The sequence below is a fragment of the Myotis daubentonii genome, chromosome 2, assembly GCF_963259705.1.
Source record: "Myotis daubentonii chromosome 2, mMyoDau2.1, whole genome shotgun sequence".
Classification (NCBI taxonomy): Eukaryota; Metazoa; Chordata; class Mammalia; order Chiroptera; family Vespertilionidae; genus Myotis; species Myotis daubentonii.
In genome coordinates, this window is record NC_081841.1 from 52,748,575 (window position 1) to 52,761,646 (window position 13,072).

Here is a 13,072-nt window from a genome sequence, read left to right on the forward strand (position 1 = left end):
TGAGCTGCCTCCCACACCTTCATGTGAGCCTGCCTCCTCGCCCTCAGCATCAGGACATTTCTGTTCAGGCCCATAATTCTAATGTTGGCTTAAATGAAGCAGATTTGGGAAGAATGTGGCTATAAAATATTATCAAATGCAGCCCTGGCCATGGAGAACGTTTGGATTCTTGATACAAGTATTTCATTCTCCTATGAATAATCAAGAGTTGGCAATGTTTTAATGGGTGTTGATTTCTCTCTCAAATATTCTGCTGGTGGTGGTTGTCAGGGGAAGTGGCTGGCGTCCTGGGTGAGGACAAGAAGGAAGGAGGTGAGGAGGCCATATGTGGGCAGGGCTGGCATTACTTCCTGGTCTCAGCGGCCTGCAGGAGAAGTGTCTGTCTGTGTGAGAAAGCTCACGTGAGAACTATGGCCTAGACTGCACTCAATTTCTTGGAGCACCAAGGTCAATTTTAAGCTTCCCATGAAGGACTGTGGTTACAGTGGACCTGGCTCAGACAGGAGGAGGAAGACCCAATTGCATGCCCACTCTGGAAGCTACTGAAGGGCAAAGTCCCACCCAGCCCAGGTCTTGGCTCAGAGCAGTTGAATCAGCGTTAGCTAGAATGGATGCCCCTAGCCCCTGGAAGGCCCTGGGATGGGGAGTGAATGGGGTCCCACTGTGGGGACCTGTCTGGAAGCAGAGGGATGGACAAGGTGACCCTGGAATGCACAGGTCACTTTCCCACTCCCTGTGTGAACTGCTGCCAGGATTGACTTTGTGCAGGGGGTGTCAGCAAAGCGGCAGGCCTTGGGGCTGGGAACTGGGGGTCTGGTGGGGTGGGGTGGGGTGGGGGAGGCAGCAGAGGCAGGTGGGGCTCTTTAGCTCCTATAACTCTTCTTGGTGGACGACGTCTTGGAGATGATGCGCATGCTGGAGGTGCTGCCACCCATGTTGCGGCCGCTGGTGGAACTGAAGCCCCCGCTGCCACCGCCATAGCAGAGGCCGCTGCTGTAGCCGCTCCCGCCCACACAGAGGCCGCTGCCCCCGCTGTAGCCTGTGCCTCCAGAGGAGGAGACCACGGCTGTAGAGAGAAGACATGGGTCACACTGGCAGGCTCCTCCTGTTTCCTAAGACCCACCCTCCCCGGGTCTGGTGCCCATGGCACTTCCTCAGGGCACAGGAATCTCCTCAGTCCCCCAGGAGCAGAGTCTAAGGGTGGGCATGAGCTCCCCATCCCCATCGCATGCTGCTCAACGTGAGCATCTGCACAGGACATCACACTTTTCAAAGGCCTTCACAGCTGCGACCACACTGTCTCAATAGGCCTGAGAGGACACTATTACTTTAAGCACCCCTATTTTACAAAGGAGAAACTAGAGGCACAAAGAGATCCAGTGGCAAGCCCAAAGTCACCCCTGCCAGAAACCAAGGCCTTAGGCTCCTAGGCTGTGTTCACTCCTCATCTACACCAGGGGCTCTCATTGAGTGAAGGCCCCACACTGTGAGGGGGTCATAGACTCCCAAGCTGGAAGAGGCCGGAGGCCATTCAGATGACCCTCCCCAGGAGTTGAGTCCCTTCTACAGCATCCTGAGTCTAGCTCTGCTCAGATGCTTTCAGCAACAGGGAGCTCACTATCTTTAAAAGCAGCTCCCACAGCCTGTCAAACATGTGACCTCCTTCTCAGTGTATGTTTCTTCAGGGGAATTATTCTAGTTCATTCTATTAAGCTCTCCCCCATCCTGGTTCTCCAGCCTCTCTAATTCGGTCCGACCCACATGGGGCCCAAGGGATTCAACTTCCCAGACACAGGACTCCATGAATGCCACCTGCTGGGACATTATGCGAGATGATTCCTCCCCATCTCCCTGCCATTGCCTGAGGCCAAGCCAGGCCAGTCGCTGCTCTGCTTGTTCCATTAATTTGCTTGACTTTTTACATTTAACCTATCTGAGAACCTCTTGTCAGTTGTGTGAGTTTGAATCCCTGCCAGAACTAGCTGAAAAATCAGGGACCCATTGCTCTGCTAGTAGACCTGTCCTGTAACTGGGGTCCCCTGGGCCTGGGTGGAGTCATTCCTGTGGACATATGACCCCACTGGAATGGGCCCTAGGGATGAGAAGTCATCACAAGTCTCTCCTGACCCACTGGGAGGAAGGGCCAAAGAAAAAAGGGGTCGCCACAGAGCCCCTAAGAGGGTCTTAATGACGTCCCTAACCCACCCTGTTCATTTTCTAGTCATCAAGTCCTTGTTAGTGATGCTCTTAGCTCCCACTTTGTCTCCCACTTTCCAATCATCTCAAGGCATTTACTCACAGATGTTCACGGGTCCGACACCTTCTCCAGTGAGTCTGTTGCAGGTGGGAGAGAAAGAGAGACATTTGCTGAGACTTTAAAGAGCCCTGGGTTCTTTTTGTTTAGAGTCATCAGTACAGAGCACTTACTGGGTGCCAGGCACTGTGCTACAAGCTTTCCATTCATCTCATTAGCCTAAGGAAGTTAATGCGAATCTGTCAGGGGGCATCTAGGAGATAAACCCAGTCAAAATATGTAGAGGAATGGGGAGAGGGACCCGTGCTCATAGATAGAGAGGGGCAGTTAGATTGTAGGCATCTTTGGGCAACACAGAGCCCCTGAGGCTTGTCCCAGGTGTGGCCTCATTTGTCTTAGGGTCTGGGCAGACATGGCCCTGCTTATGGTCTTCCAGGTAGTCATGGGCTACTTTTCCCTGACACCTTGCCCCTTGGTCTCCTGCCCTGGGTCCAATAGGAGCTGTGGGAGGGGCTGTGATCTCAGGAGGCCTCCAGGGAGCACCTGTGTTTTAACCCTGTGTCTACCCTTGGAATTTCTCCCTGGGGCTTGACACTGTGGGGCTCTTGGCCTCTGTGGCAATACTCTAGTGCTCTGGTGGAGTCTGTTTGAGCTATGGTGGGAGGAAAAGGTAGCCCACCTGCACTCCTCGCCCTCCAGCAGCTTCCTGTAGGTGGCGATCTCAATGTCCAGGGCCAGCTTGACATTCATCAGCTCCTGGTACTCGCGCAGCTGCTTGGCCATGTCCTGCTTGGCCTTCTGCAGGGCCTCCTCCAGCTCGGCCAGCTTGTGCTTGGCGTCCTTGAGGGCCAGCTCCCCACGCTGCTCAGCATCAGCGATGGCGGCCTGGAGCGCGGCACACTACCAGGAGGACACAGGAGTTGGTGAAATCCACAGAGAATGCAGAAAGATGTGGGCTTCAGGTTAAAAAGATGGAGGACATTTTTTTTAAATGGACTTCATGCAAAGGAGGCTGGAGCTTCATCATATTTAAAAATAAGATTAATCTCTGTCCCCCTTGGATAATTTGGGACTTAGCCAGGATAGAGACAATGATTTGGGAGGTCCTTTTCCACACTGAATGTCTCTGGATAGTGGGGAAGTAAAGCTGTTCAAAGTTTTGTCTTGGATGCCTCCAGAGGACAGAGCCCTTCCTGGAAGAATTGATGTTGGACAGAATTCAGGAAGAAGGTTATAACACCCCTAGAGAGGCAGGAGACCACCTTCCTGGGTGGTCATTCATCTGACGAGGCTTCACTCTGCATGGGCTGAGTTAAGACCAGGCCCAAGTCTGCCTGGGTGCAGGGACTTAGATAGGATGACCTCTGGGAGGTCAGTCCTACCTGCTTCTTCAGGTTATCAATCTCAGAGCGCAGCCTGTGCATCAGCCGGTTCAGCTCAGAGATCTCCATCTTGGTGGTGCGGAGGTCATCCCCGTGCCGGCCAGCAGACCGCTGCAGCTCCTCGTACTGGGGAGAAGGAGAGGCAGAAGGCAGGGAGATTCAGGCCAGAGACAAGGAAGCGGTGGTTTCCCAGGGCCCAGAAGGCTTTCCATACGCCACTTGGAGGCCCCTCCCTCTTCCACCTGATTCTCCATCAAATCCATCCCCATCTTCCCTGGCTCTGCTCTCACTCTGTGTCTACAGCTCCGCACCACAGTTGGACCTTTCTTCTTGGATCCCATCTTTTGTCCCTCTCCCTTGACACCAGGTAGCTCATTCTCAACCTGTAACTCTCTGCTTTTAAAGCTCCTTTGTGTTTGTTTTTCTTGCACCACATCTCATATCCCCAGTGATTCCCCAGCTCAGTGTTTGCTCTAAACTGGAAAATTTCATTGTGTGGCCCAAATCCAACCTTTGTCCCCACCTCCCCTCAAGGCCCTCAGCTCCAAACAGTTCCACCTTTCTCCGGTGGTTCCAGGAGGCTCAGCCTGCCTTTCGTTCCCACCCTCCCTCTCTCATTCCTCCTGACACTGGTAGTTGGTACTGTCCAGCTGTCCCTTGCCTGTCTTCTACAGGGTGTTGAAGGTGTGTCCATACTCCTTGGGGCAGAAGAACTAACTACCTCCTGCCTTCATATGGCTATTCCCTCAGTGTAGCCCAAGAATAGTACAGAGGGTAAGCCCCAAGCTGAACTCAGATGTCTTCAACCCCATCAGATTGGGGCATATGAGAGGACAAGGCTCTTATCTAAATTGCCTTTGGAATCCCAGTTCTCCACAATTATTTCATGGACTTGATGTTGACACCTCACCTTGGTCTGATACCAGGACTCAGCCTCGGCCCTGCTGCGGTTGGCGATGTCCTCATATTGGGCCTTGACCTCGGCGATGATGCTGTCCAGGTCCAGATTGCGGTTGTTGTCCATGGACAGGATCACGGAGGTCTCAGAGATCTGGTCCTGAAGCTGAGCCAGCTCCTGTGATGGGGTCCAAGTGGGAGAGCTGAAGCAGGGTGCAGGTGTGTGTGTGCATGTACTTGTGAAAGCATGTGTGTGTGTGTGTGTGTGTGTGTGTGTGTGCATGTGTGTTGGGGCACTGTGATCAGGCCCCTGGAACAGGTCTTGGTATCAAGGGCAACTTGCACTGTTAGGGTGTAGCACCCTGCTAAGGTCTAAAAGGGCTGGGAAGGATATTAGGGAGGTCACTGGGTTTACTCCCATGCTTTATCATCCACTCATCACAGATAACTTTAGCTGCTCCGTCACTCCTATTGCCGAGGGAATGCACCTTGTTGCAACCTGCCAGTGCCATGATGTCTCATGTTCTGAGGAAAAGAGCCTTTCACACTAAATAAAGAAATCATCTTGTGAAATAAAACTGAGTCAGAAGGAGCCAGAAAGCTTTGCTACATCTCAGTTTTGTTTCCCAGCTGTGCTCCTCCCCGCTCCTTGTGGGCGGGAAATGGACACAGCAGAAAGGGCACCAGACTGAAAAATTCAAGTCTTGGATCTTCAAAGCAGGTTAGATAGCATCTCTGTCCCAGGGAGGAGCATTAAATAGTTCATTTCGATGTAGGATGATTTTTGAAACAATAAACACACAATTAATTTGTTAATGATCACTCCTCAGATTCCTCTAGAGCAATGGTTCTCAACCTTGGCTGCACATTAGAATCACCTGGGAATCTTTTTAAAATCCTGATTTCTGGGCTTCATCCTCTGGAAATTCTGTTTCTTTGTTATGGGGTGGGGCCACAACATTAGTAACAAAGAAACAGAATTTCCGGAGGATGAGGCCCAGAAATCAGGATTTTAAAAAGATTCCCAGGTGATTCTAATGTGCAGCCAAGGTTGAGAACCACTGCTCTAGAGCATTAGTTTAAAAAAATATGATTCTCAGACCAGCAGCATCACTGTCACCTGGGAAGACTGGGCCCCACCCTAGATTCGCTGAATCAGAATTGATGTTTTATTAAGACCTCTAGAAGGCATTGTGAAATTTGAGAATAACTGGCCCAAAACATAAATCTTAAAAAATAACCCATCCTTTCTTTATCAACAATTGGTACATACATTTCCTGCTTCAAGAAATTATTGCTTTGTTGCTGTGTCCTGCAATTTGTCTTTCCCAAATGTTTTTTTCCTGGTAGCTGATGTAGCTCAAGGGGTCTCTACCCGTGGGCTTGCTGGGCTGTGGGCTGGTTCAGAATTAGAAGCCAGCAGCACACTGGTCATTAGCATTAAGGTGAATAAGCAGAGAAAATGGTGCCTTTTGCCCCATGTGGTTTGTTGGATGGACATTGAACCCATCCAAAGACACAGAGCTAATGATCCTGTCCTTAGAACAACATGACCAACTTCTGTTGGGCACAAACATATGTAACCCCCTGGACATATCGCCTGTCCTTACCAGGCCTACCTGGAGGCACACAATATCTGCTACACTCTCTCTCTGACATCACTGATCCCATCTCTACACTCTCCCTGTCACTCCCTCTACTCCATCCAACTTGGCCTCTTCTTTGTATTTCTGGGTCCTCAGTTCCTCCAGATTTCTCTTCAGATATCACCCACCATCTGCCTTGCCACTGCTCCTTATTGTCATGTTTTTATCATCCCTACTGTGCCTGAAATGGTATTGTGTCTGTGCTGCCTGTCTCCCCCACTGCAGTGAAGTTCCAAGAACTCAGCGGCTTGACTGTGTTTGCTCAGCGCTTTGCCTGCAGCCCCCAAGAACAACGTCTGACTCTTAACAAAATGTGTCTTCAGGAGAACCAGGCAATGTGTTGTGTGCTTCCAGAAGCATCTAAAGGCTCACTAACTGTCACTTGATTTGCATAATTGCATCATCCTGCAGCCAAGAATAACAGGTAAATTTAAGCTGAAATGGGTGAGCCAGTTGCTCAGATAGTTCTATGGAAATCATGCATAATTCAATGATGGGAAGTTCTTTTGTCTGGCTGACAGAACATGCTTGGCACAGGTGGTCAAGGTTAAATTTCTCACCTCACCTGACTCACAACTACCAGATGGAAACTCATTTTCTCTCTAGATAGGGCAAGTAGCATCTGTTCCATGAATTCCAACCCAGGGATGGGGTGGGGAGCAGAGAAGAGATCAGAGCAGCAGCTTGTAGTCTCTGTGACCTGCTGAGGGCCCCAGACTCCAGCCCCTCTGAGGGGGCGCAGTGGGCCCTGCTTACCGCTTCGTAGAAAGCTTTCAGGAAGTTGATCTCGTCCATTAAGGCGTCCACCTTGGCCTCCAGCTCTACCTTGTTCATGTAGGCGGCATCCACGTCCTGGGCACAGAACAGGCCATCACTCTGAGTCTTACCCAGTCGAGATTAACCAGCTCCTCTGTCGGGCGGGAGAACTTCAGCTCCCAGGAATGAAAGCAGTGCTTTATTCCAGGCTATGGAGTGGGACTGGCATGGGAGGGGGTCCATTCCCTGAGGACCAGGGCTCTCAGGGAATGCCCACTAGGTCGTCAGCTATGCCATCTGCATGTGGTGAGGACAACCCCATCCTGAGCCCCTGAGCTCTCCCAGCCTCTCCCTGAGGCTCTTGGTGACTTCTCCCCCTCCTCATACTCTCCGCCTCTTCCTCCCCTCCATACACCACTGCTCCATTCTCCCTCCTTCAGCTCAGCTCCTGGCTGATTCTCCCCTCCCTCTGTCACCCTCCCCAGCCCCACTAAGCAGGAAGGTCCACAACTCTATGAAACTGATCCCTGTCTTGTGCCTGTCTCCCGAGCCTGCCTTGACATCCTGGAGACTCAGCTCAGCATAAGGCTCATTTGCTTCACCTCTCACTGCACATGACTCCACATGGGGAGGGGGCTGGTGTCGGGACTCATGACTTGGACTTTGAAGCCCTGGATCCTGAATATCTGGATAACCTGGGGCAATGTGCTTAACCTCCCTGATCCTGAGTTTTCTCACTTCTAAAGTAAAACCTGTTCCCAAGATTGGTTGCACAAATTAAATAGCCTTGTATGCAAGGCCACTAGCTTAAGTTGCAGCTGTCACTCCTGGAAGGGGCTGCCTGAGGTTTAGAAGGGAGCATCCCTGTCCCCTCACCTTCTTGAGCACCACAAACTCATTCTCCGCCACGGTGCGCTTGTTGATTTCATCTTCATACCTGTGGGAAGGGTCAGACGTGGACTGATGTTAGGCACAGGGGCTCTGGGAGTGAGGTTAACCGGAGGGCTGTAGGTGGGTAGGAGATGGCGGGTCTGCAGAGCAGACCTAGAAAATGTGCTGCTATAGCAGAGCTCTCCTGCCACACATGTGCCCCCCAAATCCCATATCAACCAACACCCACCTACCCCTTCTACACAACGCCCAAACCCCAAATAACAACAACAACAACAACAACAACAAAACCCAGCCCTCATTCTTCCTGAGCTTTTCACACAGCTTTGCTCCTTAGAGAGCTTAGGCCCCATGAAGGGGCATGCATGTTTCCTTTTATACCCTGCGGTCTTGTCCCAACCCAAACAGAGGCCATGAGGGGAGGAACAGAGCGAACTGTAGGAGGCGTGCAGTCCTAGGCCTCAGCGGCTTCTGCACCCAATGATGCCCTCCTGCCTCTCTGTTCCGTTCTCAGCCACATTGACCCTGGCCTAGGAAGCTGAATCTTCAGGCTAAAAGGAGCGACCCACCCCCCTCTCCAGTTTCCTCTCTTCCCCTAGGCAGCGTCCTCCTTGCTCACTGATCTCTGGGGTGACCCATTTTCTACCCAACCTGTCTAAGTAGCGGGGAGTCCCACCTGCTCAGCGGCTCTGAAGGCTGTGGTTGGGCTTTGTCTCCTTGACCTTCCAGCCCAGTAACCCCAGGCAGGTCACTCAACCTCTATAGATGCCCCTCCCATCTATGAAATGGCATGTCGTTATTTTTTTTTTTAAACCACAAAGCACAGTCCCACACGATGTATATAACCAGATCTCCCCTGCTTTTTTATTGCCTCTGCAGTCCAGTAGGACCTGAGACAAGCCTTTACTGCCTGTTGATTTATTTTTCCTTATTATTTCCTTGCATAGCCTTTTCACTAAATATGAACATCTGTTCTTCACCTAATTCCATACTGCCCTTGGTCTCCTGTGCTTCCCAGCTCACAGGCCCTCTGCCAGAGGGTGAGCACCAGGTGGTCCTGCACAGGCCTCTTAGTCACTTGCCACAGGAACATCACCAGAGCCACATGCTCCAATACTCCCCCAATTACTCCTCTGTGCCTCTTTCCTTCTCAACATTAAGCTTTCATCTCTTCCTCCAGGAAGCCCTCTTGGATTGAAAACCTGTTACTCCACATTTGCACACATACTATAAATTATCCATTTGTATTCGCTTTTCTTGTCACTACACACATATACCTAAACATCAATACAATAAAATAACTGACACTTATTAACAATTTACTATGTGCCAAGCAGTGGGCACCCTACCAAGTAGTTTACATGCAAGTTTTGATTTAATATGCTCATACTATTAATATGCCCTTTAACAGGCAAAGGGGCTGGAGCTTACAGAAGTTAGTTTTCTTTAGGTCTTTTAGCAAGTAAGTGGTTGAGCCAGGATCCTAATGCCACTGACTAGATTCTATACTGCTGTCCAATAGAACATTCTGTGATCATCGAAATACTCGGTATCCACATCCATTAGCCATGTGTGAATTGAGCACCAGAAATGTGGCTAGTGAGATCGAGGAGCTGAATTTTAAATTTTATTCCATTTCAATGAATTTAAATTTAAATAGGCACATGTGGCAAGTGGCTACCATATTAGTGCAACTCTAAAGCCTTAACTCTTACTATGTTACACACACAGTAACTAAAAAAATGACTTATTTTGTTTGGACCAAGACAATTAGAAATAAATTAGAACAATAAAAAGAAGAAATTACTTATGTCTATAGGCACAAGATACTATATGTTTAATGGTGTGTGTGTGTGTGTGTGTGGTTCCAGGGCGAAGGCAGCATGTATGGGTCTTTCCCTGCCCCTTGGCCAGCACTGGGGCAAATGCATGGACATTATGTAAATTAGCAATGGGACTGAGTGAAACAAATGTAAGGGTCAGATTATATAGGCTTAATTCTTAACCCACAAGTTGCCACTCGTGTCCAACATGAATGAGTCAGTCACTCTCAGAGCCTTATTTTCCTCAACTGCAGAATCTTTCAGGTTGTGTATATCATGCGCTCTGTGCCCATGTCAGTTATCATCCTGTATAACCCCAGCCCTTCCCCAAAGCCCTAGGGTCCCAGTTCATTTTCCGAGTAACCTCGGTGCCCAAAGTGTGTCCCATTTCCCCACTGCACTGGGCACTTCTGGAGGAGCTGACTGAGTGTCCACTCACTTGTTCTTGAAGTCCTCCACCACATCCTGCATGTTCTTCAGCTCCGTCTCCAGCCTTGCCCGCTCCCCGCCCAGGCTGTCCAGCTGCCGCCTCAGGTTGTTGATGTAGGCTTCGAACATGGGCTCAATGTTGGCCCTGGTGGTTTTATGCTCTTGCAGGAGGCTCCATTTGGTCTCTAGGACCTTGTTCTGCTGCTCCAGGAACCGCACCTGCCCCAGTCAGAGGTGAGAGACTGTGAGGGTTTCCTTACAGCAACCTCTCAGAGAGCGCTGGGATCTAGGACCCTCCAGCAGTGCAAGGGGTGGGGCTGTAAGACCTCAGAGTCCAGGTAGCAGGCTCCTTCTCATCATTCTCAGCCCGGAAGGTAGAGAGTCAAGCAAAGATCAGTGCGATGGGAGAGAGGCGGTGGTTTGATTTGGAGGTGGGAGAAGCAAGGAGGGCCAGAGGGACTGGAAACTGTCTGACCACACCAAACCATGCTGATGTGTTGTAGATGAAGAAAAGAACACTCTCCCATCACATTACTGGGTGAAATTTTGATTCCCATTAAATGGACAGGAAGTTCTTAGGAGAACATTCAACCTGTCTATTTTCTTTCCAACATGATTTCTCAAGATCTAGACTCTGGACTCAGTTGCCCACACCCTCCAGGAATGCTGGAATGGGTCACTCTGGAGTTGTATTGAAGGAATTTGGACACAATCCCAGCCGTGTCTCTCTAGCTGTGTGGCCTTGGTAAGCCCTTCCTCCCTCTGCTCTCTCAGGTCCTCTGTGCTCCTGTGCTACAAATTTGGTTTCCTTGAATTGCACTCATCTGCCCCTCAGCCTGGAAAAACATGCAAAACCTTTCTCCCTAAGCAAAGTCCTTTCATTGGGAGCAGCTGGAATGACACACAACCTCAGAGAATGAAGGAACAGAGCCTCCAAGACTTTGGAGATGGCAATTTGCCTGCTGAGGGTCTTTGACAAATGCACCCACCCCACCAGCTTTCTCTTCCATTGCAGAGGGATGAGGGCAGTCCTGGCTCTAAGTTCCTCCTTAGTAACCACCCTTTGGTTCCTATGTGCCTTCCTGATGAATCTAAAATAGCATTTTTTCCCCTCAGAGCCAGGCTCCTGGAAATCTCACAGCTGTTGATACAAACACCAGGCCAATTTTAAACACATGGGTTTAAAGAAGAACCATTGCCTCAGTGGTTAGGTTTTACACATTTAAAGATCTGGGTCCATATGATGAGGCATTTATAGACTGTTAGACCTGCAAAGGCACCTCAGAGTCCATCTATCCAACCCAACTGAGGCCCAAGAACTTAGGGATTCTCCTAGCAGTAGAGCCAAAAATGAGACCTGGGCTGGTTGCCTCTTTAGCACTTTCTTCTATATCCCAGGTGTGGAGTCTAAAAGATCCACATTCTTGAATTGGTTCTTCCCAGGCAAAAACAACCAGCTCAGGTGTGAAGCAGGGGTGATGAGGCAAAATAGAATCCAAAATAGAATTATATCTTTCCCCAAACTGGAGAAATCCCTAGGATTCCAGGCCACATAGCAAGGGGGGGACCCAGGGCTGAAGTCACAGCTTTCCTCTCTCTAAAAGAAAAGAGTGAAACACTTTGAGCAGCCCCTGGCCAACCACCCAGCTTCTCAGACATGCCCAAATCACCAGGGGGGTTGCCACAAGAGGGCTTGCCCCTATTACACTCGGCAGGAAAAAGTGACCTCAGCCCACTTCTGTGGACTGACCTTGTAATCTTTCTTTCCTTTATTGCCTTCCCTCCAAACGGATGCCCTTTCACTATCTAATTGTAAGCCCAGTACACAATCACAATCCATCAAAAGAGCAATGTCTTTGCAGTGGGTCAGAAAGCTCAGGAGCCTGGAGGTAGACATTTTTCTGCTCCCACCTCAACAAAGTGGGAAACCACCCCTCCTCCACCCTGTCAGCAGTCTTCCCACCCCAGGATCACAGGTCTTGGGCAAGACACAGTTGACCTCAGAAAAGCACAGAGAGCAGAGATCCCCCAGCGTTTCTAGTGAGGATCCCACTTGCCTCTCACCTTGTCGATGAAAGAGGCGAACTTGTTGTTGAGGGTCTTGATCTGCTCCCGCTCCTCCTTCCGCACCCGCTGAAGGGAGGGGTCGATCTCCAGATGCAGCGGCGTCAGGAGGCTCTGGTTGACAGTGACCTCCTGGATGCCCCCAGATCCAGGCATCATCCCACCTCCATACCCGCTGCAGGCTCCTACTCTGTACCCTATGCCGCCAAGACCCATCCCATAGCCGGCGCCACCGAAGCTGCCCCGGCTGGAGCGGTAGCCCCCACTGACGGAGATTCTCTTGCTGCCCCCAAGGCCATGGAGACTCCTGCTTCCAAAGCCACCCCCAAAGCCACCTCCAAATCTCTTCCCGCCTTGGGTCATGGAGACAGAGCTGAAGCTGGTCCGGGAGCCCGGGAGGAAGTTCGCTGAGGAAGTACTGAAGTTCCGAGTGCCCCCTGACTTGATGGTGATAGAGGATCGTTGGGCCATGGTGGGAGTTGTTGGCAGAGGGTCAGAGGAGCAAAAATGTCACAGGGATGAGGAGGCTTCAGAGTCTAACTGTCCCAAAGTCTCCTTGGCTTTTATCCCCTGAAGAACTGGGCTTGGCCGGAGAAGATCACAGACCACTGTGTTGAGTTCATCTCAATGGCATGTCTGGCCACGGCCCATCTTCCTGCCCCGCTAATAATCATGGGAACTCCCTACCTAGGGCAGGACTGGGCCTGGGCATTCGAGCCCTGGGCAGGCCTGGGTCCTGAGGCCCCCACTTGCCCAGGTTCTCTGCCACATGCTGTTGACACTCCCACTGCGTCTCATCGGCTCCTCTCTTCTTGATTTCCAGGTCTTGGACTTTGAACCCAAGCACTTCTTATCACTTATAAAGAAACCCCATTTGTTGAGGACTCAATCTGTGCAAGACCATGTGGCAGGTCAGTTGCAATCATTGTG

At 50.6% G+C, this 13,072-nt stretch overlaps 1 protein-coding gene across 1 annotated transcript; it reads right to left on the reverse strand.

Moving 5' to 3' along the window:
- Positions 1 to 829: 829 nt before the first annotated feature.
- On the reverse strand, positions 830 to 12,871 carry LOC132227640 (keratin, type II cytoskeletal 5-like). The gene is made up of 9 exons (XM_059682978.1): positions 12,143 to 12,871; positions 10,089 to 10,297; positions 7,812 to 7,872; positions 6,936 to 7,031; positions 4,547 to 4,711; positions 3,637 to 3,762; positions 2,934 to 3,154; positions 2,300 to 2,334; positions 830 to 1,066 (listed from the first exon to the last, which is right to left on the reverse strand). Exons 1-9 carry the CDS (start codon positions 12,611 to 12,613, stop codon positions 864 to 866), a joined length of 1,587 nt encoding a protein of 528 aa, XP_059538961.1. The 5' UTR covers positions 12,614 to 12,871; the 3' UTR covers positions 830 to 863.
- Positions 12,872 to 13,072: the final 201 nt, after the last annotated feature.

Excerpts from the sequence above, each read along its gene's own strand:
- LOC132227640 (XM_059682978.1), bottom strand. The coding sequence starts at position 12,613 with ATGGCCCAACGATCCTCTATCACCATCAAGTCAGGGGGCACTCGGAAC. Across the intron at positions 4,712-6,935 it reads TGAAAGCTTTCTACGAAGCG|GAGCTGGCTCAGCTTCAGGA; the intron begins GTAAGCAGGGCC and ends ACCCCATCACAG. Across the intron at positions 3,155-3,636 it reads TTGATAACCTGAAGAAGCAG|TGTGCCGCGCTCCAGGCCGC; the intron begins GTAGGACTGACC and ends TCCTCCTGGTAG.